The sequence below is a fragment of the Aythya marila genome (assembly GCF_965140915.1).
Source record: "Aythya marila genome assembly, chromosome: 5".
Classification (NCBI taxonomy): domain Eukaryota; kingdom Metazoa; phylum Chordata; class Aves; order Anseriformes; family Anatidae; genus Aythya; species Aythya marila.
In genome coordinates, this window is record NC_139046.1 from 12,065,376 (window position 1) to 12,091,052 (window position 25,677).

The 25,677-nt window shown below is 38.6% G+C and overlaps 1 protein-coding gene across 1 annotated transcript in view; it reads left to right on the top strand.

Annotated features, from left to right (window-relative positions):
* BEGAIN (brain enriched guanylate kinase associated) overlaps positions 1–25,677 on the top strand; it is a gene marked incomplete at its 5' end in the record, with an annotated part of 154,841 nt that overhangs the window by 27,840 nt on the left and 101,324 nt on the right. Inside the window, one exon of the mRNA XM_082761192.1 lies at positions 9,701–9,729. Coding sequence (XP_082617318.1) covers positions 9,701–9,729 — 29 coding nt within the window. The remainder of the gene's footprint in view (positions 1–9,700; positions 9,730–25,677) is intronic.

Consider the following 25,677-nt stretch of genomic DNA (forward strand, 5'->3'; position numbering starts at 1 on the left):
TTAAGTAAAGTTCTCTTCTTAAACAATTACAGGCATAAATCCAAAAGATCTGTCATAGGCCATGGCATTTTATTCACTGGAATACCCATTGTTCCAGAAATAGATATAGTCTCACTGATATGACTTTGAAGCACCACATACATTGGTTGAAAATGGGATAAAAAAGAAGGTGAATCAATAAATAGATATTGTTTTCCACCAGTGTTGTGTGACAGAAGAAGTGAAAGCTTTGAAGTTTGGCTTTCTTTTGAAGGAAATGTCTGTGGTATTGTCTGTGTATATCACTGTACCTAGTTTATTTTACTCTTCCCTGCCCACAGATAAGTTCATAAGTGACAAAAGGCATGAACATAAAAGCTCTATTTTTAGGAGACTCACTTGATTCCCCAGTGCCTGGATCCTAGGGAAGTGACTGTGCCTTAGGAACTGCCTCATCTGAAGGCAGTAAAACAGACATTCCCCATTTGCTGAAAGAAATGCTTGTGCTGGTCTGTGCTGTCCTTTCTTAGTGGCAGAGCAGTCAAAGATAAGGAAGTTCCGCCCAGTAATAGGAAAGTTGTACCTAAATGCTTTCAAACTTAATGAGACATCCCACAGCTTAACCCATTTCTCTCTTGGTTTTGCTAGTAGCGTTTTCCAGCTCTTAGCATTCTTTTTGTCTTCCTTTGAGGGTAGTGCTGAAAACAAGGCACAAAGCTAGTGACTGTGATAAGAAGTAAATGGTTAAAAGCTTGTATAACAGGGCCATGGGTGATTGCTTCCATCACCTAGACAGAAGTAGATGTAGTTAGAGCAGAAAATACATGTTTTGTAACAAACAGAACTCTATGAGTGTAGGACGTAGGAATTTTGCAGTTCTGCTCCCCCTCTCATTTCTCTCTCCCACTTCCTGTCGCCAGCATTCACGAAGAAAACATCTCTAGTATGTAGAGACATATGTAGAGATATAAAGATGCAAACACAATAATGTTCAGGACTTTTGTCAGCTGTTTTAGAATTCATAAGCCGTCCTGGTTCACGATGACCCAAGCTTTGGTCCCACTCATTACCACGTCACCCTTAACAAGTCAGGAGTCAGTGCACCAGTTACTCCTGACTGCCTCAAACATAACTTTATTTTATGTATTGACAAACAGGAGCTTTTTAAATGTCAGCTGTTGTGGTTAAATACTTTAATGTAATGTCTATAATTACAGTTAACAATGTCTGTAATATAGACACCCACAGAAGTATATTGGCAATGTGCAGTAAGTAGTGCCATGTATTGGTTTAAGACACACAGACTCCAGTTAGTCAATTAGATTACATTTTCTTCTGGCTTCTCAGCCTCTGCTCACTTACAATACTGATGAACTGTACCTGGTGGGGTCATACTGGAGTCAAGCTAGCTGGAAGTGTACAGAGGGTCAGCTGGAGAGGCAGCTTGGTTTCACCTCTCTGTTTTCACCTTCTGAAATTCTGTGGAGTCATATGATGCTGAAGAACTGTTAAGAAAACATAGTTCATCAATCCAGTCTCACAAAACACAAGTGCTACTATGTCTTGGCATCATACAAATGAAGAAAATACTGAATGGATCTGTGTCTATTTTAGCCAGTCAGATTGTCAGGGAAAGGCTTTCCTCTTTACATGACTAGTTTGTACAGCTCCTAGCACCATGGAGCCTCATCTCTGCTGATGGCTACAAGGACTATTTTAATACAAATAGCCAATTTAATCACATTAAGTAATTGTACAAGTTCAAATCATCTGACTGAGAAAAAGCATACTGAGCAGTTGGGAGTCTTAACTGTTGTTTTGAGGCAAAAAGCTGCCTAATTTTGGTAGTCTTTGTTCAGGTTTCACTGGATGGTTTGCCAAGCAACATAGAGATCAGGTGCAAGTTCATTGGGACTGTTTTTTTGTTGTTTGTTGCTGTTATTTCTTTGGTTTTGGTTTTGTTTTGTTTGTTTGTTTTGGTTGGGGGGCTTTTTTGTTTGTTTGTTTGTTTTTTGTTTTTTGAGATAGAGAAACAGAGGGACTGTAGCATCTCATGCCAGCTGAGAGTACTGGGTATCACAGAAATCAGCTTGACTCACCAAAACAGCCATTTAAGAGCAGAGCTTCTAGTGGTATCAATCGGCAAGGCTTGACTTCACTGGAGCTCTGCTAATTTACCCCTATTGGGAAGCTGGCTCTGAGACTTTACAGAGTGAAAATGAAACTAAGGAAGCAAAACAAAGATCCTAAAATATTAGGAAATAAAACAGCTTGAGAATATTATGTTTTCCGAAGCATGTGAAAGAGAAGCCTGTAGGTTATATTTTCATTTTAATTTTTGGTTATTTGATACATGCTCACACATGCATTATACACTGTGGAGAACTTAAAGGCCTAGAGTGAGAAAAATGCCCAAGATTTCTATCTCATTTTTGTTGTGGTTATTCCCCACTCTCTCAGCAAGAATTTCATTGAATATAGACCTTGCTAAGGATTTTTCAAGACTAGCTCTAAAAAGATCTTCAACTATAAAAACAGGAAAAGATATTTTTTTAAAAAAAAAATATTTTTTTTAAAAAAGGAAGACCTAGTGTATGCTGAAGGTCAGAGAGAAGTTCAGGATAATTTAGATATGGTCCAATTATTTAAAATGCTAATTTGTCTCACCTTTAAATAGGGATGATAGTGAATGTGAGGGTAATTTTGTGATATCTGATTAAGGAAGAAGACACAAAAATAACTACCATAGGTAAAGAGAGCAAGTTGGACTCATTCACCCTGCTGATATCAGGAATCTTATGGTAATCCTCATCTCAAGATCCTGATAGATTGTCATATGAAGCAGCAAGCCCAGAAGAAAAAGCTTTTCACTGAGTGCATTGGTTCAAATGTCATATTCTAACTGGTAAAGAGAAAATGTAACACAAAGGAGGGTGAAGGCTTACATGGTCAAGCAAGCTGAGCAGTCACGGATGCAGAGAAGTAGCATAAAACACAAAAAGATACTTTTGTTAAAACTGCTAAAGGAACCAATTTCAGACAAAAGGAATGTATTTTGATCTATCTAGATTTGCACAAAGCAGTACATAAAATGCTCATCTGAAAATTACTGTTTAAAACTGATAAAACAGAGAGTAAGTCAAGATTATTAATCTGAATGAAAATTGTATTAAAAATATATATATATGTTTAAAAGGAAGTCTGTTTGCTAATGGAACTTTACAATAAGTTTTTGGATGCATCCAATTACAAAAGCTTAATAGTAACCGTGAGTTCATAATCAGGTTTGCATACATGATAAATAGAATAATGGAAATAGGATGCAATTTAACACAAATCCATCCATGTAAAGGCTTCATGTAGTGGGTCTCATTTGGAAGTAGCAGAGAAACTGAGATCTATGTGAACTGTTAGACTGTAAAATAGCTATGAGCCTCCAATACAGCTGAACTATGGGAAATCTGAGACAAGTCTAAGATATACTGCAGATATATTCTCTTTAGAGATGCTGAAGCATTCGTATTATTATACAAGGTACTGGCAAGGTGTTTTGTACATGATATACAGCCCTAATCAGACCATTGCAAATCAGATTAAGTTAATTTGGAATAGATCCAGAGAAGGGACACTGAAATGACAGAAGGAATGAGTATAATCTTCTGAGAGCAGTCAAAGAATCATGTCTTGCTTTCCCTCTCAAATAAGACATATCTTCATAACTGCATGTTGGAATTAAAAATAATAATAATAATAATGTAGGAGTAACGTGCTTTAAATTTAAACAAACCTGCTTCAAGATTAAACAGAGAAAAACTGCTCATACACAATTTAGCATGGTTGGAATCACCCTCTGATTTCCATCAGTTTAGTAGTGTTCAGGAACACATGGGGAAAAAAAATAACTTTTTCGAGATGGAGCTCAACAGGCTTATAGACTTCGCGTGACAGAGTAGTGATGATCTGGAGGTACGGTATGGTGTGAACATTTTGGGTATTGAACTTAGTTGTTTTCTCTAAGAATTAAAAAGATAATTTATTTGTTTCTTTACTGAGGTGGGCCTGTATACAGCATATCTTTGTCATATGCTATTAGTTCCAAAGGTCTGAGCTTCTATTTGTCTTTTTCTTCTATTTGTCTCTCCCACTTGACTGTGGAGAGCTTCTTCCTCTGCTTTAGAAAGCATCATAAGTTTGTGCCAGAGAGGGAGGGGATGCTGAAATGATACAATGCTGCTCTTGGTGGTACAGTGAGAATTGGTATGTCTTACTCTTGTTTACTCATGTCTAAATTGATTGTCAGATAATTTTCCTCAGGTCCAGCATGCAAAAACCCTACAGTTTAATGAAATCCTCTCATTCTTTGTAATAAACATAATGTTCCTTTTTGCAAGGGAAAATGTCCAATGATCCTAATACATCCTTTACTGCAGGGACATAGGATATTAGAGATGTTCTTGACCTCTTCTGCCTTCTTCCTGAAGTGAATCACTATGCCTCTTCACCTTTTGTATACTAAGTGTCTTTGAATGGTCTGAGAACAGTGGAGGTGTTTTATGGCCTGTGGTTTGGAGGTGTTCATGGAGGTAGTCTTTTCTGAACAAAATATCTATTACAGTGTCAGCCATGGAAAACTAAATTTAATTTTCTTTGTATCTCTATGACAATTTAATTTTCTTTGTATCTCTATGACAATTTCAGGCAAGAGTTTTACAGAAAGATTATTCTTCTTTGATAAAAATCCATTAGATACAGTCAACATGTAAAGCCAAATCAAATGCAGATGTTTCCTTAGTTCTATGAAAGTTCCTATATAATAAATTTCTATATTTTTCTCATCACTTGAGTAGTTCTTTGAAGCCTCTACTTTATCTCTAAAAATGGGTCGAGTCTAATTAAAGATTGATCCTATCAAATTATGTAGTCCATAAATTTTATTAAATCAACTCTTTTACTCTTGTACCCTGTAGAAAAGAAAAGGAAATGGCCAAACTGATTCATGTCAATCAGTCATTAGTAGAACTGTGAAAACAAAAGGAACGTTGAAGTGAAACAGTTGTGATTGAAAACGTGGCAGTTTACAAATGCACTGGGAATACACGAGACTTTAGCAGTGGCTGAACTCTCATTTACAGTTTCTCATTTACAGAAATAAAAGTGAATTCCACAGTACTGACCAACTTAAAGTAATATGTCAGACTAAATGAGCAGAAGTAATTTCTTGCTGCCCTTTCTTGTCTTATATATTTGGTAGCCAACATGTCAACCTAAAGTCCGCTGAACTCAAAGGTAAGTACTGGTGAGTACTGAGCCAGGTTCAGGGAGCTGTCTCTCCTTATAAAATGAAACATGTATTTCCAAGAAAGCAAAATAATCTAGGGAAAAAAAAAAAAAAAAAAAAAAAAAAAAAAGGTTGAATTTAAAGAGAGAGAGGGAGAGAGAGAATAGCTGTCACCTCCTGGAAAGACCTTCTCTTTCAGACATTATCTGGGAAGATACAGAGGAATGAAAATTGACCGTAAGATTAGGGAAAGGACATTTTATTAGATAGCTGAGAGATCTGTCAGCCTGATTTTCTACCTTAATAAAAAGATTTTGGTTCAACAATCAACATTGCAAACACTAATCATATAAGAATAAACAATCAAAGAATTTGATCACTATATTAAGTTTTATGTACGAAAATGACTAAGAATGTTCTGCCATTGTCTTGTGGTTGTTTGACTCATTAATTAAATAAGGGGAGATTAAAAAAATAGGGGATCACAGTGTTTTTCATTTGCTCTACTGACTTGAAAACAATTGAAAGGTTGTCATGCTGACTAAAAAGCAGTAACCACATTCTAAATGGAAAAAAAGCCACAGTAAAATTCCTGGGGTTTCCATTAACAACATCCCCGCTTTCAGTCAAGCAAGTGAATGACTGTTCTCAAAAATATATATATAACAAATAGCAAAGAATATCAAATAGCCATTTAAAACAAACACTGAAAAAGAAAAAGAGGAAGAAGAAGAGGAAGGAAGAAGAAGATGAGGAAGAAAGGAGAGGAAGGAGAAGAGGAAGAGGAAGAGGAGGAGGAGAAGGAGGAGTAAGAAGAGGAAGACAAAGACTTTAGAATACCTGTTGCAAAATGGACTTGCTTGCCATTTCCAGAAAAGAATCTTGTCGATTGTTCTGTTTCACACTTTAAAAAAAATATATACTTGAAAACCAGACAAATATCTACCAACACTTTTAGACACTGCCTGAAAGTGCTCGAAGGCAAAGTTAGCACACCAAGGACTTCCATGGAAAGGAAAATCTTCAATCCAATCTCCATATTTTATGTAGGAGACAGTGTACAGAAATGGAAGTCATTGAATTACGAAGGCGAATCTATTTGATAATGGCAAAAATTGTTATTTTTAGTATGATTAAAAATTCTTTATTCACACTGCCTTGATATTGTTTAGCTTTTTTTTTAAGAAAAAAAAAAAGTATTTAAATTACATCTGATACTTCTGTAATTAAAGGTAATTACTGATTTTAATTTAAAATGTTATTAAAAAACTCACACATGGCTCTAATCACACTGCTCAGTTCAAACATCAAGAAGCACTTACAATAAATCAACTCACTAGCAAGCAGCAACTCTTAAATGACATATCATAAAGGATACCCTTATACCAACCTTAACTTCAGTCTTTCTACTTGAAATAGGTCCCACAAGACACCCTAAAATTTTCCAATTCAGAGCCGTTTAGAATATATTTTAAAATCAATTCAGTAGGACGTTTCAGATGGGAGCCTTCATAGAGAGCCGTCTAAGGATGATGTAGCCTCTAAGCTTCCACAGGCTGTAGCAGTGGCAGGGAATTGGCTAGGAAACAGCAATTTTGCCTCAGTAAAAAATGCCATCTTGTGAAAACAGAGCTGTTTCAGAAACACAGACTTTTAAAATAATTTTGAATTTCTAAGGAAGGGATTATAAGAATTGTAAAAGAGAGGAGAGAAGACAAGAACTGGAAAAGAGAGAAGGAAAGAATAAAAGAAGGAAAAAATAGAGAAGGAAAAGAAGTAAAAAAGGAGAAAAAAAAAAAAAAAAAAAAAGGTCAAAAAAGGTCTTCCAAAGGAAAATAATTGTCTGAGAAAGTAAACTGCTTGGTATGAAAGCTGTATTTCTATGGATGCTCTTATCTTTATTTTCACCTAGATTCCTGTATGCACATTTGACTCTCTAATATGCAGGCTAGGACATTCCCCTGAAACATACCTGGAATCTAGTCCTTTCATCTGCTTTTATTCATTTACTGGAAGTAGATCCCCATCAGAAGACAGAACATTGTAGCGCCACAGCCCAGAAAGGTTTTGACCCAGGTCAGAGCATCCTGTTTGAGGAGGGCTGATCTGAAGCCATTGCTCCCATCATCAGACAAGGAGACAAGATTCTCTTCACTGACCATGCTGTCAGAGAAAAGCAGAGAAGAACATCCCCAATGGTCCAAAGGAAAATTGGCCCTGTTACACACACACAAAAGACAAGAAAAGAAAAAAAATAAATAACTTTACTGTGAGGAAGGAAAAAAGAGACTTCTTATTAATAAATAGATAAATAAATAGAATCATATTAAATAAAGAGAAAAAAAAGAGAGAGAGAGAGAGAGTAAATCTGACAGAAGTAATTGTAGCTTGATTTAGTTTTCTGTTTTGTTTTTGTGTCAGGCTTTTCCTGTGCTTTTCTTTCCCCCAACAATTTCCAGTTGGGATTGGCAGCTAATGCTTCACAGATGAGGTCAATAGAATATAGCCAAAAAACAACCTACAGCTCCTCTTCCCCATCCTGTGCTGTAATCAAATGGAACCCTCACTCTTGCACTAGGCAAAAGTAAAGCTTGGGCAACTTCCCCTTCTATCTGTAGATACTGCCAAAGTCGAAGCATTAAAACCAGATCTTTAAGTATTCAGTCATCACAGGTGACTCCCTCAGTTCAAGGTAAAGCCATAGTGAGTAGCTCCAGCAAAAATGAATTCTCCATAGAATGACAGAAGCATGATGATTAGGACAGTTTTTTGAGAATACATCTCAGGAAAACCAAAGTAGCAAGCCCACAGGGCCGCCAGCAGCTTCCTACGCACAGGGAAATGCCCCCGTGGTTTGTTTTCCAATCGGTAATGTTTAAACTATTTCCTGCACACTACAGAATAAGCATGGGTTCAATGGATAGATACAAATTAGAGAAAGCAATTACAGGTCCCTGAGTTAGACATTAATCTTAACATCTGGGATTTACCATGGGCTACCCTCTGCTTCCAAAAGACATGCAGGGAGCACATAATGCGTATCACATCCACTTCTGGGAAGCTGAGGAGGGGTTTTCCTGCAGCTGGCTTCTTGCGTACCAAGTTCTGGTGAATGCCTAAGAGTCTTAATGTCTGTCAGCAGAAATCATCGCACAAACACTGGCCTGACTGACAACTTATCAAATGGGCAAATCAAGAATAAATAAGAAGAGAAAAATGAGTGACACAATGAGGAACCAACAATTTGTCATTTGGGATCTTTTGTTAGGCAGTTTGACAAATTTCCTGCTGGTTAACTGATTAATATTTCCCTATTTTTAATCTTTAATTTATTTCATACTCAAATATGATTGTTAGTCATTAATCAATAAGGTTGAAAGTGTCCATGATTAATGGGCAATGCCTTCAGTATAAATAAGAGATTCTGAGATGCTGGGATTTATCTGGCTCTAGAGATCGCAGGATTGCTCTGAATGTTCATTCCCTAGTTACAGTAAAGCGGGGCCAGAAGGACTACTGAGATCCTGTGCCAGTGGTGTGATAAGATGAAATGGAAGCAGCTATTAAGGATCCACACTAGATAATGATGAAAAAGAAACCAAGGGGTTAACCAAGGGGTCTGCTTTTCATGTACATACTGACAGATTAATGCTCCGTGCTATAGATAAGTAGGAATTTACAGCATCTATATGGTAAAAAGAAACAAGTCAGGTTAATAAAATTACCACCTTCTGCTCCACTGGGATGTAAAGATTTAAGGCTGCAGAATTGATGGGCAACTGCCAAAGGGTTAATGGAAATCCAGCTGCCCGGCAGGCAGAAAGAACTGGGGAGTTACTGGAGTTGCAGGTGAGTAGCAATGAAGGGGTTAATGAAAAGCCTACACATACTGAAATGCTGATTGTCAAGATAGCATATTACTTGAGGAAAGTAATTTGATTATTTTAAACTCCCACGAAGGATGCAAGCCTGTGTCCACTCCATCTGTCAGGCTCTGTGAAACACGATGAACTGAGCTCAAAATTCATGTGTGATGAAGTCACTTTAATTTCCCTGCCAGCCGAGCACTGCTGCCATGCCCACCACGCAGAGGGTAGCACAGCATTTCAACTTTTCCTGTGAAATCCAGGAGGCACAGTAACCTGTTACTTGCTGCTGCTTTTTTTTTTTTTCTTTTCCTTTCTCTCCCCATTTTCTGCCTCAGCGCTACAACTGAGTCATTCTGTTGCCCATGGCTCGTGGGTATACAGTGCTCCTGCAGCGTGCTGCATTATTCCTGAGTTAATCTCTCAATGTTATTTTCAGCTAATGCAGATGTGGGGTTTGCTTACCGTCGCTTTGTAGACACTTGTCGAAAACCATTTGGAAACCTTAACTATGCATAAATCTGCAGAGTGAATGTTTTCTTTCATTCACTTGCTCCTATTATTTGATTTCTTGTAGGCCTCTGCGGCAGAGATGGAGAAAATAAGGTAAGTGAGACAGTTTATTTACATCTCATTATAGACAAGAAATGTTGTACTGCACAATGGGCAATACAGGCTCTTTGAAAATATTTTGCTTAATATGATCAGTGTAAAATATGGGATTGCATGACGATGTAAGGGAAACTGTGTTTTAGAGACAAAAGAAAAGGAATGTTGTTATACTATAAAATCTGTTTTTCAGACATGTCAATTCAGAAGGGGCGTTTTATACACTAACATGTTTTATTGCCAGATGCAGAGGATATTTGATTATATAAATGTTGTAGTCACTTGTCCATTTACTGCAAGAGCCAGCCATTCCATTTAATGAGGAAAGTAGATCAATAATTCATGAAAAAAAAAAAAAGAAAAAAAAAAAAAAAGCTGAAGAAAATATAGGCTTGACTTCAAAGCATCTAATTGCTGTGGTTTGTTTCAGTATAATGCTGTAACATTGGTGTTCAATTTTTGTTTTATATTGTATACCAGCCAGATAAATCTTGTCTCTGTGTTTAAAATGTTGTCATACTGTACCAGTTTCTCAGCACATCTCACTGCTTTAAGCAAAAGGAGATGGCTTTTATAAACACAAGTTTTCCATCTCATGTCCGAGTGCAAGTCTGCTTTGGGGGATATTGCTTCTGTGTATGTTGTTAAGAAAGAAAAAGAGAGAAAATAGAAAAAAAAAAAGCATTCTAGCCCTTTAAAAATAATTTAAAAAATAAAATCTTGTTTATTAATTAAATCCCCAGGTATTATCGAAGAGATAAGTAAAAGCTGAACTTTTAATTACCCTTTAAATATTTTATGGAACTTTATTTGATAACCAAAACACTAGCCCTGCTCTTACTTGGTTTTATTGGACAAGCCCAAATTCCTTCCCTGAGCCTGGTGATTCAGTTTGGTTAGTGACAACTATTGTCCAAGCACAACTTTTTAATGCCTTGAGTTCTGAATGGCTATCCTGAGTTTTCAGAAATGCATAAAAGTGCTAGAATTCTGTAAATAACAGGGGGAAATTGGTGACTATGGAAGAGCAAAGATGTTTAATGAATTCTGGGCTGGAAACAAAATCCTGTTTTTCTTTTGAGAACAAGGAGGTTAAGTCTCTTACAGTGGACTTGAAGATGCACATCAGAAAGTTTCTAATGTCATTTATTTACAAAGTACTTCAGTTGTACATCTTTTTTACTCTCTTACGTGACTGAAAGAGTAAACTTATGAGCTGAAAGAAAAACCTTATGCAATATATTATTGTTTTGCATGTAAGTGCTATAACATTACAGCTGTGAGTTTTTCCTGAGTAAGGACTGAAAAAGCACCTCAGTATGTGGTCCTGTGTTTACTAAAAATTCTAAGCAAGATCCCCTATGGTGTATGCACACTCATGCCATGAATTACTCTGTTAGCAGATGCAAGCAAATACATATTTACATGTTCACTTGATAAGCATGTGTGCACAAACACGATACAATACTTCTTATACCTTCCTGAGCATTCTTTTGGCCTCTGCTTTTAATAGTCAGGCTCTTGCCACATTTGCAATAACATGCTGCAAAGCCCAGGAGAATAAACTCAGGAACAAACAGAAAAAGAGAGGGAGAGTTTTCTATGACAAGAGTAAATAATCATAAAGCTCCATCTTCCTAACACCCTAGTTTTGCAGCTGTCAGACATGCAGCAGCACCTCAGTACTTCCTGAGCACTTGTAAAGATGGAAATCTCATATTGCCCCACTGGAGGAGGTGGGAGTTTAGCTATTAACTCTGACAAGAGAAGGGTCAGGCTGTGTCAGCAGCTTGTTAATGAAGTTTTCTGCTTACACTTCATGTGTGTAAAAATTGCTTCTGATGGAGGCTGGTCCCCGTCACCCAAGCTGGTGCCTGAGCGGAGCAGAGAGCTGGGCTGTGGGAGCTCCAGCAGGGCCCAGCACAGAAGTTGTGCTGCTCCATCCCGAGCTTTGCAGAGCTTCTGTCATTGTTTTGGATGCAAAGTTTGACACAGAAACTGAAATCAAATCTGGAGCTGTTATTTTAAATGCCTGCTGAACTTACAGACCTGAGAGATTAGATCTTTCCTAAACCTATCCAAGTTTGACACCCAGGTTAAGACAGACTGCCTCATTTCTTATGCACAGTGGCTTCAGAGAGGCTATGAGGAGAGAGAACCTGAAGTCAGGGAAGAAAAAAATAAATAAATGAGGGAAGAGGACAGTACAGGAGGAAAGAGGTGTTTTTTTTATAAGAAGTAGGATGAAGAAACCAGTGTAACACACAGGAAAGCCACTACCACATCATACTTGAAGGTGTTGTGCTAGGCCCAGCTTCTTCCTCACTCCTCCTGCAGCCAGCTAAGGATGCATCACCCTGCAGCAGCTGGGCACAAGCTGGGGTACACAGAGGGTACACATGGCTCCTGCAAAGGAGGAAGGATGAAGGGGTCTGGAATGAGCAAAAAAATAAAAAACATAATAAAAATCAAAGCCTTGTTGGACAAATAGGAGAAGCAAGGTGGATACCCACAAGACCACCTACTCATCCAGTGTGAAAACTCCCTGGGTTAAAGAAATTCAGGTTTGCATTCCACAGTGCACTTCAAGATAAGGAAGCCTTTTACATGTGCAGAATAGGTGCAGAGAACCACACTTCTCATAGATGCTACACAGTGGCATCCCTTGGGAGCCCTCAGGCCCAGACATGTTAAAAGGCAGTTCTAAGAGACTTCAGGGGAGCAAGCACCTTCTCCAGTGCATCTGGTACACCCCCAAGGACTGGGGTGGTCAGACCCATGAGAGACAGAGAAGCTGACACAGAAGCCTGCAAAACTGATCCACTGATCACCCGTACTTTAATCAGTAGTGAACTCACTGAGCCAGGGCATCACAACAATGCAGTGAACAAACACACCTCTCAGCATTATGTTCCTTCACTCAGAACCTGGTTGGAAAGATGCAATTCATCTCATATAATGCAGCAATAATTCCCCTTGCAGATCAACGGGCTGCTGTGACCTCTGATGTCTCATCCTGTCCTTTTCAGCAGAGACTTTCTGTGACAGCAGTACAGGTGGAAGAAGAAGTAGGAAGCAGACGTGGGAGGTTATCAGTGTTTAGCCTGATATGGGGATGACTTCCTCTAGAAGTGGAAACAGGCTATTTTGTGCCGAAACCTCGACTAGAAGGATATGTTGCTGCAATGAAGTCTTCACACCGAACAATTCTTAACACTACATAGTGTTTATAACATCTCAAGGTACCAATATATTAGGCAGGAAGTAAGGCTAACTACTAATCACAAACCCCTTGGAGATCTGCACTTATGTAGGTTGGCTGTGTATGGTTATACAGTCACTTTAAACATTAATTACTTCTGACTGCAACCTTTTAAATACAGTTTCATGTATTTGGTTCTTTATCATGTCTGTAAACAAGGACCAAGAATTTTAGTTCAAGCACATTTCAAATGTACCTATACTATCTTATTTTGACTCTTAGCCCTGTACTATCTTTGGTGTGTATTTCCAAGAGGAGCACATGCCTTCCAAGTCTTGGGCCTTGCAGATCTGTTGTGGCTGGCACATAAAATTGAAAATCCTCAGGAAACTGCTCCTTCAAGTCTGATTTAATCCATAGCATGGCCAGACACGCAAAAGGAAGACACCTGCCAGTTCCACCACAACTTCAGCACAAACTCACACAGTATCTCTTTCACTGCTTTCATTTAATCCTGCTTGAAATATAGGTTATAACATTTAACATTTCAAGGGAAAGGTTGTGAAGTTTAACATAAGAGAGTTCCAGACATTTTCGTACACAAATATTGACCAGATTCACGGTGTTTCTTACACTGAAGAGTATCTCACTCCACAGGAAATGCCAGTTAAGGCAATAGATATTGTTCAATATAAGCTTTTGCTTTCTCTAAAAAATGATGCTCCTAAAATTTAAGTGACAAATCAGAAACTCTATAACTCAATATTCTTAAGTCTAAGCTTTCAAGACCCACAATATGCTGAACTGTATATCTAAAGGTACATCAAATGACATACACCATCACCACCATGAACTGTCAGACTCACATAATTAATGCCTGCAAGGAGACTCCCCTCTTCCTAGATTGCAGTGTATCCATGTTACTCCCCATCTAAGGATTACTTTATCACTAGTGGCACTTCACTCATCATCTATGGATCTCTGATCAAAGTGATCCAAGCCTCACAAGGGACCTGTGAGGTAACGTCTTTAGTTCATTATAGCCCTTGTTACAGAGCATATGAGAGTGATTTGTTTTGCACACACAGCTGGTAGTAAATCAGCAGTTCAATCTATGTCTCTTGAATTTTCAATCTTGGACTTCTCTCAAGCACGTTTGAGTTCATCTGTGGTAAGGAAAGAAAATCACTCTTCAAGGAACATCAAAGGCACGTGCAGCCCTGGTGAAAAGCTTATATAGTAGTTTAGTGGAAATGTGAATACCTTCCTAAATGCCCACTAGATCATGCTGCCTTCCTTGCACTTGGTATAAATATAACACTCTTCATATGCTGATAAACAGTGCAAATTCCTGCCATTCCCACCTTGTACCTCCTTCTCTCAGCCTGTATCTACTCTAATTTTACCACAGTTATTTGAACACAAGGAGAGGATTTTTTTTCCAGAAACTTGCCCAACAATCACCCTTTACTTTATACAAGGTCTTGCCTTTGCATCCACAGCTGATGTGCTGGGAGCCACTGAATGCACAAAGGCACAATGCCACAGGACAACAATAAGGCTGTGCAAGCAGCAGCTCCAGCATCTGCTCAGCAGTGTCTGCAGGCTCCAGCTGATGCTTCAGCTTGACACCCAGCTGAGGATACAGGCAAAGAGATGGCACAGGGAAAGCTTAGAAGAAATAGAGCATAGGGAAATGCTGGCATGAAAGGGCCATGAATGTGTGGTCATTAGAGGTTATGGTAGAAGAGTCATCTAGCTAGGGTCAATTTTGGGTCCATTTTGAAAGAGGGGAAAAAAAAAAAAAAAAAAAAAGAGAGCTGACTACTTATATTCCAGGTAAAGATGGTTTCCATTTTTCTCTGCTCTGCAAGATGTTTCCAGTTTATATCTCCCAGGCAGTCCCAGCAGCAGTGACAGCCCTGCAGTGCTGTTTGCAGCATGTCTGGTTTGTTCACCCTGCCATCCAAGGTGTGAGTGCAGCACAGCTAAACCACACATCTCTCTCCCCCAGAGACTGCACTGAGCTTTATGTTTGGTGGCTGACAACCACAGCAGTAGAAGCAATGGACACACAAGAATATATATATTCATAGCCCCCAGGGGAACTATAAACCTGGAGCTGGGATCGTTTGGGGTGTTGAGCCATGCTGATCTACCTATGCCAGTAGCTCTGGAAATTCTATTAATGCCATTGGGGGCACAGTATGTTTGTGTAGCTTATACTGATGTCCATTCCACTTAATTTCCACTACTGGTATTATCTATGCTAGTCAGTCAAACCAGTATGACTTCATCTGAGGCAATGGGGTTGCTGTGACTTTGTCCTTTGTCCTGTGCCCTAAACCTCTACCTGCTGCTTGGAAAAATGATCAAAAAGGCAGGGATAACAGTATGGAAGGAATCATCTCCAGTCATGTGCTGTAACAAGTGTTGCGTTATAATATCTTTTAGCTCTAGATAAGTATTGAGTGGAGTGAAGGTGTCCAACAAACAAGAAACATGACAGGAACAGAGGGCAGAACAGATTCAAGCTGAATGAAACCTGGTATGGCAGTGTAATGTGGCCTGCAGGGACAAGTGGGAGCAGAGCAAACATCTGAAGAGACTGAGGAAGAAGGTAGGAGGAGATGAGCCATGCCATCAAACTGGGAGCTGCAGTGAGTCACGGGGAAGAGGCTGGACCTAGGTGATACCAGGCTTACAAATAATGCTCAGCCTACCCCTTTCTTGCAAGGCAAAGTGCATCACTGAGCAATACTATGAGCTGCTCAGGAGAAGAGGGGGAAAAAAAATGGAAAAAAAAAAAGGGGGGGGGGGGGACATTTTGCACAACATTTATCAGAAAGAAGCCTATTTCTTTTAGTGTTTGTGATTAGTTCAAAACTTTGTGACACAGGGATTAGAGCTTCTAGAACAGATTTTTTTCAAAGATGTAATTTTTGCATCAAACAGATTTTTACAAAGATGCATCCTTGATCGTCAGGAAAATCAAAGGTGGGAAAATTAGATGTTCTCCATATCGTCTATATTGCTAATAGCAACTAGATTTCAGTTTATGTAAGCACTCTGACCAAAGCTATCAGGGAAGTGTGCTAAACAGTGAGAACAGGGACTTACAAAGCTAACAGAGACAACAACTGCAGCAGTAACAAAACAATCTTACAAGCTGAAGAGTATAAAAGCTTCCAAGCTGCAAACCCCAGATGGTTCAAGGGCAGCGTAGTTTGTGAACCACACTTGAGTGTGCTCTGTGGTGAAATCAAGTACAATTTGAATGCTTGCTGCTGCTGCTACAGTACACAGACTGATGAAAAGAAGGAGATAACCTGTCTGCAACACTTTATTACAGGCTTTTGCAATTGCCAGCTCTACTGCTGCTGGCATGGCTTAGACAATTTAATTTACCAATCAGTTCTTGATTTATACACGTGTCTTTAAAATGCATTCAAATAAAAACTCTATCACCATACTTAATTCAATGTTCTTTAAAAACCAAAAGCATCTGAAGTATATCAAAATATTCAGCTTTTCATATTAAAAAAAAAAAATAAAAAAAAAAATCCAGGGGACTGAATTGTCTTAATATTTTAGTGATGACCTAGAGTCAGCTTAGCATGAAGTACAATGTGCTTAAACATAGGCCATAGTCAGTGAGCAATAATCATACTTTTAGGAATTCATGAATAAGAGGGTTATATAATTTACAGGGCTCCCAGGTAAGGGAGGGGGGATTATGAATGCCTGTAGGTCCTTGTGAGATTACTCCCGTGTGTGTGACCATCCTACTACTTGTGTGAATTGCACAACTCTTGTTATTCAACTCTTCCAGGAGTTGAACAAGATAATTTTGATTTCACCTACCTTTAAAAGAAGGAGGAGGCATAGAAGGAAGATGGTGTCTTAGAAGAAAAGAAGAGCTTCAAGCTTCTTTTCTGAAAGCCACTGAGCTCTGTGGGGAGCCCTTGCTATGCTGACTTGACAACTCCAAAGTTCTGCCCTCTTAGGCAAGACCAAGTTTCATATCTATGTCAGGGCAAGAGGCCTTAATTTTGACATTTTCATACAAATCAAGGCAAACAGATGAGCTCATTTTATGTTTCTGTTAGCTTTAACTGCCATTTAGACAAGAGCATTAGTTTGAGTTGCTCTAATTTTAAGGCCTTCCAAGAGCTATACTGGAATTTCCAGCAATGAATGGCAACTTAAGCCATCCCCCAAGAGCTCATTCTTACAACAGGCAATTTGAAAAGATAAGCAATCAGTCCTTCCCTTTTCTGTGCACTTTTCTTTAATAAGTGCTAAATCTTTGAGCTGCCATTTAACTAAAGGATTACAGTTTAACTAAGTTACTGCACAAACTAAAATGGTTTTCAATGCTCCACCTGTATGGAGTAGTCTACAAATAGAAAAAGAAATTGTCTATATATCTTTATAATTGGTCTTAACTACCAGGAAGTCCTACAGATGTAGGTGCTTGATATGACGTTTAAGCAGCACTAAAACCATGACAAAAGACTTTGCACATACACATATTTTTAACTAAATTTTTATTTGCTGGGTCACCTGTCCTTTGAGATATTATTTCCTCTTGGTATGAATCCTATTTCTGTCTTGTAATAAGGAAGCAGTATTACCACAGAGTTAAACAGAAACAGTCCGGACTGACTGTACCAAATACATTCCAAGATTTAATACTGATCCATGAGTGTTGAAATATAAGTGTTTTGCAGCCCTGCCCACTATTCTTAGCAACTCAACAGGAAACTAGTAATAAAATATATTCATGGACAGAGGCACATTCTTCGTGATGGGGAAAGTGCTGTTTTCTGTAGAGAAACACAGATTTTAGACTGCATACATACAATCTGTAGCACTGGAACAGTTATATTTAAATTTCAAAATAAATTGTATGCTTAGTTTTGACTTTCAGCTTGTGAATAGCAACAATGCTTTTATTTGCATTTTGATTCAAATTGGTATGAGACCAACAATTAAAGAGTGAACAATCAAGTGAGAGTCAAATACTCCAAAAGCTGAATACTCTGTACTGTAGAAGAGAAACTCAGAAAACTAGCCCAAAGCAATAGAAGTAGAGTGGAGAAAACTAGAGTAGCGATGATATGTAAGTAAGCTACCTGGAGAGCATTAGCTTCTCACTATGGCTCAACACAGGAAAATGTGATCATCCCAAGCAAGTGAAAAAAAAAAATCAGGTCCTGTTTTATTTCTTCACAATACACAGCCAGTTTGCAGCTTGTCTTAATATCGACTGTTTGCTGTTAAGCTTTCACTGTTGGGCAAACCAACAGCAGGAAAGATATAGCCCTTTTAGGAAATGCACAGTCCTCCCCAGACCCATCTAAAGGAACTGCCTAAGTTAAGAGTCTTAGCTTTTCCATCAGTAAATTAATTAGCCCTTTGTATAACTCTGGCAACAGAGCATATGGACAAGAAACAGACAACATGAGTCATAGATAGAGGACTGACATGAGTTTCTTTGGGCCAAATTTAGGTGTGGTAACAAAGTAATCTCTTCTCCCCCCACCTCCCCCCACCCTCACCCCCAACTTACAAGAGAAAATCATCACCCAAAATACTGAGAAGTTGTGTTTTTTGTTGTAGTTGTGTTTTTTTGTTTGTTTGTTTTTTCCTAATAAATTAAAAGTATATGAAATTATAGCACTAAGCAGGTATTCTAGCAGATATCACTTTAGGGGAGCAAAGATGTTTTCATAGAATCATAGAATATCCAAGCTGGAAGGGACCCACAAGGATCATTGAATACAACTCCTGTGCCCCAAAAGCACCACTCAAAATAAATAAATTAATTAATTAAATAATAATAATAATAATAATAATAATCAGATTGTGTGTCTGAAAGAATTGTCCAAACACTTCTTGAACTCTGGCAAGCTCGGTGCTGTGACCACTTGACCACTGCCTTGGGAAGCCTGTTCCAGTGCCCAACCACCCTCTCAGTGAAAAGTCTTTTCCTAATATCCAGCCTGAAGCTTCATGGCTTGTCTACTGCAAACGATGCAAGTAATTCCAGATAACAGGTAACTTCTGTCAACAGGAACCTTTTTTTCCACCTTGACAAAGCTGCTGATGCAGATTTTTACAGTACCTGTAGACTTTAACTTACTTTCCTTTAGCTGTGTTATGCTTTCTAATTTGACAAAGCCTCAGTAGATTCAGTACTAGAACTGATGGGTTTCACATGCTGTGAGCTTCTGGATGTTTTTCTTTACAAACCAGGACCTAAATGTAAAAGTAAAATCCTCTCAGAGAAATGTCCCATTAATTCCAGCACACGGTACACTTGGAGCTATTTGAGAGAAAGAATGCTAACCCATCTGTTTTTGCTTGATATACTTTGAAGAACATTTATTGTAGTCTAAAAGCATTTTCTTACTGAGTGAAAACCCTCCCATGGTCCACTGTGTAAAAACAACTTTTATTACAACCTAGGAACATGTAGCAAACAAATAATGGCTGCATGTTACTTGGATTCAAGGAATGTGGAAGGTTTCAGCTATAGTTTTGATAGTAAAATTCTGAGAAATGCCTTACAGGTGCAGACCGGGCTTCTGTCCTGTGACTTTGCAGTTGCTTTGCATTCTCATCTCTGTACCCTGAAGAGCTCTCCAATTTCAATTGCACAGTAAAAACGTTTACCAGGATTTTCATCTTAAGGTTCCTATAGCACTGAACTACTAATTATCGTTGCACACAGAGCAGACAGTTCTGATTAAATTGCCAGCCTGGATTTGTAGACCATCCCATCTCCTTATTCATCATCTCTGTAGACAAAACATGGGGAAAGAGTCTTAAGATACAAATAGGTATAGATGCTGAATTCTAAGCAATTGAATGAATCCATTACCGCGTCCTTGGAGGACTCCATTTTTCCCAGAACTACAACTCTTTTTTGAGTGTTATCTACCTCATTATGCATAGATTAGTTACATTATGTTATTGGTTTGAACAGACCACACAGAAGCTGAAAACAGCTAACTACAGTTTTGCAGAGATCTTAATGAAAGAGACTTGGGAAAGGAACATATTCTTTCATCTAAAAGGCAGAGTTATTTATACATTTTTCACATTCACGTGAAGAACAAAGCACTCACATGATAATCCTGTTATTCATTTCCAGAATTCTGCCTGCTACAAGTCTGATTAATTGGAACTATTGCTGGCATACACCTGCAGCATGGATTCGTGGCACAGAGCTATTAAACTATTTAATATTTTCTAAATCCATCTAGAACTTGTTTCTTTACCTTTTTACCATGAGCCAATTTACTGAAGACTAGCTTACTTTCACAATGTCAGGAAACATTAAAAGCAGAACCAGTAAAATCGACAAAGGTCTTATCCCTTTACCAATGGAAGCTCTTTCACTGAAAGTTATTAGTTGCATTTTCTGTTCTTGCCCTAGCTATTTTTTCAGCATTTGAAATTAGGGCATTGGATTGCAGATTCATGCCCTGCTTGCTGAAATTAATGATAATTATGCAATGGAAAGAAGAAATACAACAGACCAGAGATTGTATATTTGCTTGAAATCTGTGTGGTAGAGACCCCCTCGTTACTGATTGGAAGACATGAAGTGAGGTCTAAAGCATTGAGGGATCTGACATTCTTGCTCTATGGACACAGGAAACAGCCATGGCCATTAAGAGTCTTTCTGGAATACTGTCAATGTTCCAAGAAATTTATTTATTTATTTTACATATGTATATATATATATATATATATTTTTTTTTTTTTTTTTGAGCACTGCATAAGTCATAAAACTTTCAATTCCCTGGGGGAACACTTATCACCCTTTCTAGAGTAATGAAGAGTTTCAGCTAGAAGCTGGCAATCTTTCATGGGCAATGTGCCAGACTGTATTTTTTGATCCTAATTTAGAGCTTAAACGTGTTCGTAGACAACACTGAGAAGCTGGGAGCCACTGCCTTGCACAGATGCTTCTTTCAAGATGCAGTGGATCCCAAATCCCAGCCAGCTGACCCCAGACTTGCAGAAATCCTCTGATGTCTGCAAACCTCTGGGAGCCCCTTAGAAGGAAAGTTTTATAAATTCGCAGACTACTGCCTTTTTTTTCCTTTCCCCCCTGACTCACTCTTTCTGCATCATTTGACATTTTAACATATTGCCATATTAACCACCAAAAGTCTGATCTGTGAGCATGACTTCAAACTAGTATTTACAAGAGTTAAGATGCAGTGGCATATGGACCACCAGCTGGTGAGAAGTAGGAATGGTACTTTGTGGAGTTTGAGTCACTAAGTGAATTAGAGAAAAAAGTCCATCTTTTGTACAATCAAAAAGTTGCAGAGAAAATCTTGGCTTCCTAAAACTGAAGCTGCTTGAAAGAACAACTGCAACAAGGCCACTACCCAGAAAGCACAAAATCTGGAGGTATTGAACTAGAAGCTACACTCTTTGTTATAAGAGGTATATGCGAACAAGCTGTTTCCTGGTAACACTGTGAGGAATAGTATCACAAAGGGGGTGGTGGGAGAGAGAAACAAAAAAAAAAAAAAAAAAAAAAAAAGAGAGAGAGAGAGATGACATTCTGTTCCCTTTAAATAGGACTAAAAGTCACTTTGAGAGTGAGGGTGACACTGGAGGAAGTTTCTTTTTATTGAGGTCATAACCACCTACACAAGTTCAAAAGTTTCCAGCTTTCTCCACACACACAATTCTCCCTGGCCTTAAGCAGTTCCATCGGGCATTTGCCACCCCTCCACCTTCTTCAGGGGTTCTCCTCGTCCTCCACACTTTCTCCTTCCCGGATGGTGGCTTAGGTCTGCAGACTGCTAGCTATGCACATTTCTCACCCCAGCAACTCTCAGGAGACTAATTGCATATTTAAGCAACTTTAATAGTGAGCCCCCCCAGAAAACAGTTCATTCTTCCTCATGCTGATTTCTACCCATGATCTGTTGTTTCTCACCATTATTACTCTAGGAATGGTTGAAAACATTCTGCCTACATTCATGCAGTTGTAACAAAGATTCATTTTCATCAGACTTAAAAGACTATTCTCCTCAGTCCCAGTCTGTTTCACCAATCTTCTCACTTTGCCTGTTTCCCTGGAAGTGCCGATGAGGTGAAACCCAGGGTCTAAAGAACAGTTGTGAGGCTACAGCCTGTAGTGCTGCTGGCCCCCCACCTGCACTGTTCCCATCCCTGTTTCTTCAGGAGCAGGTCAGGATTCAGGATTTCAGATTTCAGGATTTCTGAGATAGATGCAAGAAAAGGGAGTCTCCTGTGGCTACATCTGTGCAGCTGCTAAACAGAAACTGTCTTTCAGTAACTGGGACCTTTCTAGAGGAAGTAGTAAACAGAAGGAAAAAAAAAAATGGCAAGAGAAAAGATTCTTAGATAAACATGTTCTGTAATGGGGGACAGAGATATAGAAGTAAAGGCCTGTTCCTTCGAAAAATAGAATATTGTCTGGGGACTATTAAATAACAATATAACTAATTACCAAGATAATTATCTTCATGCTGGAGCACCAAACAGCTGAAACACAGAAGCTGCTGAGAGCACTTACTATAGTAAATTACTGAAATGCTTCTCATGGTTTATTCTGCTGAATTAGAGCACTAAAAGAAGTGTGCTACATTATTTCTCTATTGACTTTTCCACGTGATTATTTATTATTAGATTCATAAGTACGAATCAGGCAGGAAGGTCAAGTTACTAATGATTCTGGAGCCTCGTCAGCTGTACAGTGTTATCTGCACTGAATAGGTGGCTATATGGTTCACCTGCATAATCAGTGATGCAGGTAATCAGTAAAGTACTTTAATATCCAATCAAACAAAAACTACCCCCCCCCCCAAAAAAAAAAGAAAAGCCACAAACAAACCAACTGGATCAGAATGCAAACCATTAAATATGTAAATGGAGGAAAAGAACACTAAAGGCAACAAGTTCAACATTGCACTGGAGTTCTTTTAAACAAATAAATATTAAGCATGCCTTCCTTGCCCACCCTTCCACCCTTCAATGAATAAAGAATAGAATCATAGCAGAAAAAATCATTATTTTCTGCCCTGCGATGTGTATGTGTTTGACCAACAGAGGAACACTTTCACAATGTCAACTAGGTCTTAGAAACCCTCTGTGGCTCCTGCAATCATTATTCCGTTCTTAAAGACAAGACTGAGAATGGCTAAGTGACCTCTGCAAAATCTTTGAGGGGCTCCTGTCAAAGCCAGGAGACTGCATGCAAGTTATGCACCTTAAGACAGAGAGGGCAGAGAACACAATGCTCCCCCCAGGAGCCAAGTAGCTGTTTCCGAAATGAGTAGTTGCATTCAGCCAAGAAGCGGGGCCAAGTTCCAAAGCAGAGCATCCATCAGCCAAATCAAAACTCTCATGGCACTGCTTGCTTCTTCACTGCCTGGCAAAGGATTGCAAAACTTATTTGTGACCATGTCTTTTCTCCCTATCACTACTTCCTCTCAGCAGCATGGTAACATAAACCCATTATGAGGAAAGATCCTGATATGCAGACTTGTCCTTGATGTGTCCCTGAGTATAAGTAAATCCCCACAAAAATCAGTGCTACTTACTGCACAGATATAGGCTCTTAATTTCACTTTGGGATATTGGATAAGCATCACTGCCTATGTTCTTCCTAATAAAATACAACTAACAGTAGTACCTTTAATTCTAAACCTACCAGCAGTGTGAGCAGACTCGACTGCATTCAGATCAAAATAGTTACTGCAGTTTCTACAGGAATAAAATAAATTTATTTGTTTTATTTGGATGTTTTCCTGTGAATCTAAAAAAAAAAAAAAAAAAAGTCAACCAACAAGGAATACAAAAGTGTGAGGTGAAAACAATTAACACGACTCCATTTTTGATACTGATGTTTCCCTCCCATCCTCTCTCTAACATCTATTACAGCTTCAGAGAGAGAAACCCAACTATAGAAGTACCATTTCTATGCCCTTTTCAGCTTATGGTAATTGCTGTTTTGTAGTATCACTGTACTGGGGCCTTTACCCTAAACTTCTCCCCATTTTGTGCAGGCAGAAGCAGGAGAATTTTCTTTTGATTTATTCTTCTAATAGCTTCAAGGATGTCAGAATATTAGATCTACCCATTATCTAAAAGCTTTGCAAATTCACATTAAATGAAAATGTAACTTTTCAGTCATTAATGCACTGAAAGCAGTTGTGGTTAAAGGAGGAGATGGATTGCTCAGAAGCTTATCCATTACATTTAAAAGCAAATTATCAGTGACAGAAGCTAGGTGAAATGGGCAGCCAAAGCAATCAAAAGACAGATTGAGATATCAATCAAAGACTTTCAGATCCTTTTCTTCTGGTACCAACCACTAGAGGAGACACTTAAAGGGGTGTAACAAAGCAAAAGAAGCTTGCTATGAGGGAAAACCTGGGGCTCTTTTCTTGCCTGGTGTTTGACAATGACGCATGCTACGCCCAGGAACCAGCAGCAAAATTGCGGCAGGAGGTGTTGGCTGCCATAGGATTCAACATACCGACTCATTTCTGATCAGAAAGGAAAAGGTTAAAGAAACCAGGAGGGCTGTTTAGCAAAATGGATCTTTGTACACAACCTGGAAACATCTTTACAAGAAAAACTTTGAAAATGTGCAAGTTTAAGAAATTGACTTTACCTATCAAAACCACCAAAATGCAAATAGATACTGCAGACAAGGGATTCAAGATCAGAATGACTGTATAGACCTAACCTTTAACATCTTCAGGTCTCAGTCCCTATCTGAAAGAAAAAAAAAAAGAAAATCATTGATGGATCACTTTGCCAGCTTAAATGACACCTTGAATTAAACATACCAAAAGCTATGAGGCACCTCCATATAGTGGCTATCTAATTCAAATAGAGCAGGTGCAGGAAGGACCTGGGAGTTTACTGATCAGTACTATAACAGATGAGGACTCAAATGTGCAGAGCAATCGTTGCATAATATTTGCTATTTGATGCTATGTCACTAAAAGCTGGTGGGTTATTTCAGTGTTCATTAGATCAGTATGGTATTACAGTATTTCCTGGGTAGATCTTCAAATTTAAAGTTATACATTTGCTCTGATTTAGAGAGAAACCACGTATTTTACTTCGACTTTTTTTTTTAATCTCTATCTTTTGCCCCCATTTTCAGGAATATTGTTGAACTTTAAGTTCTACATTATATATTGCATTCTTGATATGGATCTCCCATATTTAGGTGCTGTAATTGTTCAAAAGACTCTCCAGCTGGGTAGCAAGACTATTTGAGTGATAATACAGTGATTGTAAAGAATGGTACATCAGTTCCCATTTTAGAACATAAATCTTGGCAAGTTTGAATGGAGTATATTCAAATGGGAACAAATGGACATTTTAAGCATGTAATTTAAAACAAAACATTCAGCACTTACATGAATAAGCTCAGCAACTGCAGTTCCCCTAGCCCAGCATCTAAGAGCCTGTAGGTAACAGTTCCAAGCTTGCAGCCATTGGGCAACCCGTGAGATAACCTGGTCTGGGGTTCAGCAATAGGAATCCTGCACTCCAGGTCCTCATTCTGCAGTTTCATCTTTCTAAGATATTCACAGTCCTCACTCACCTCCCCTAGCTTCTTGTGGATTCTGAGAGGAAAATTGTCCCAGTGTTACACCTATTCAGCATCAGGCTTGAGCGCATTGTAAATGCATGCATGTGCTTATACACATAGACATTTT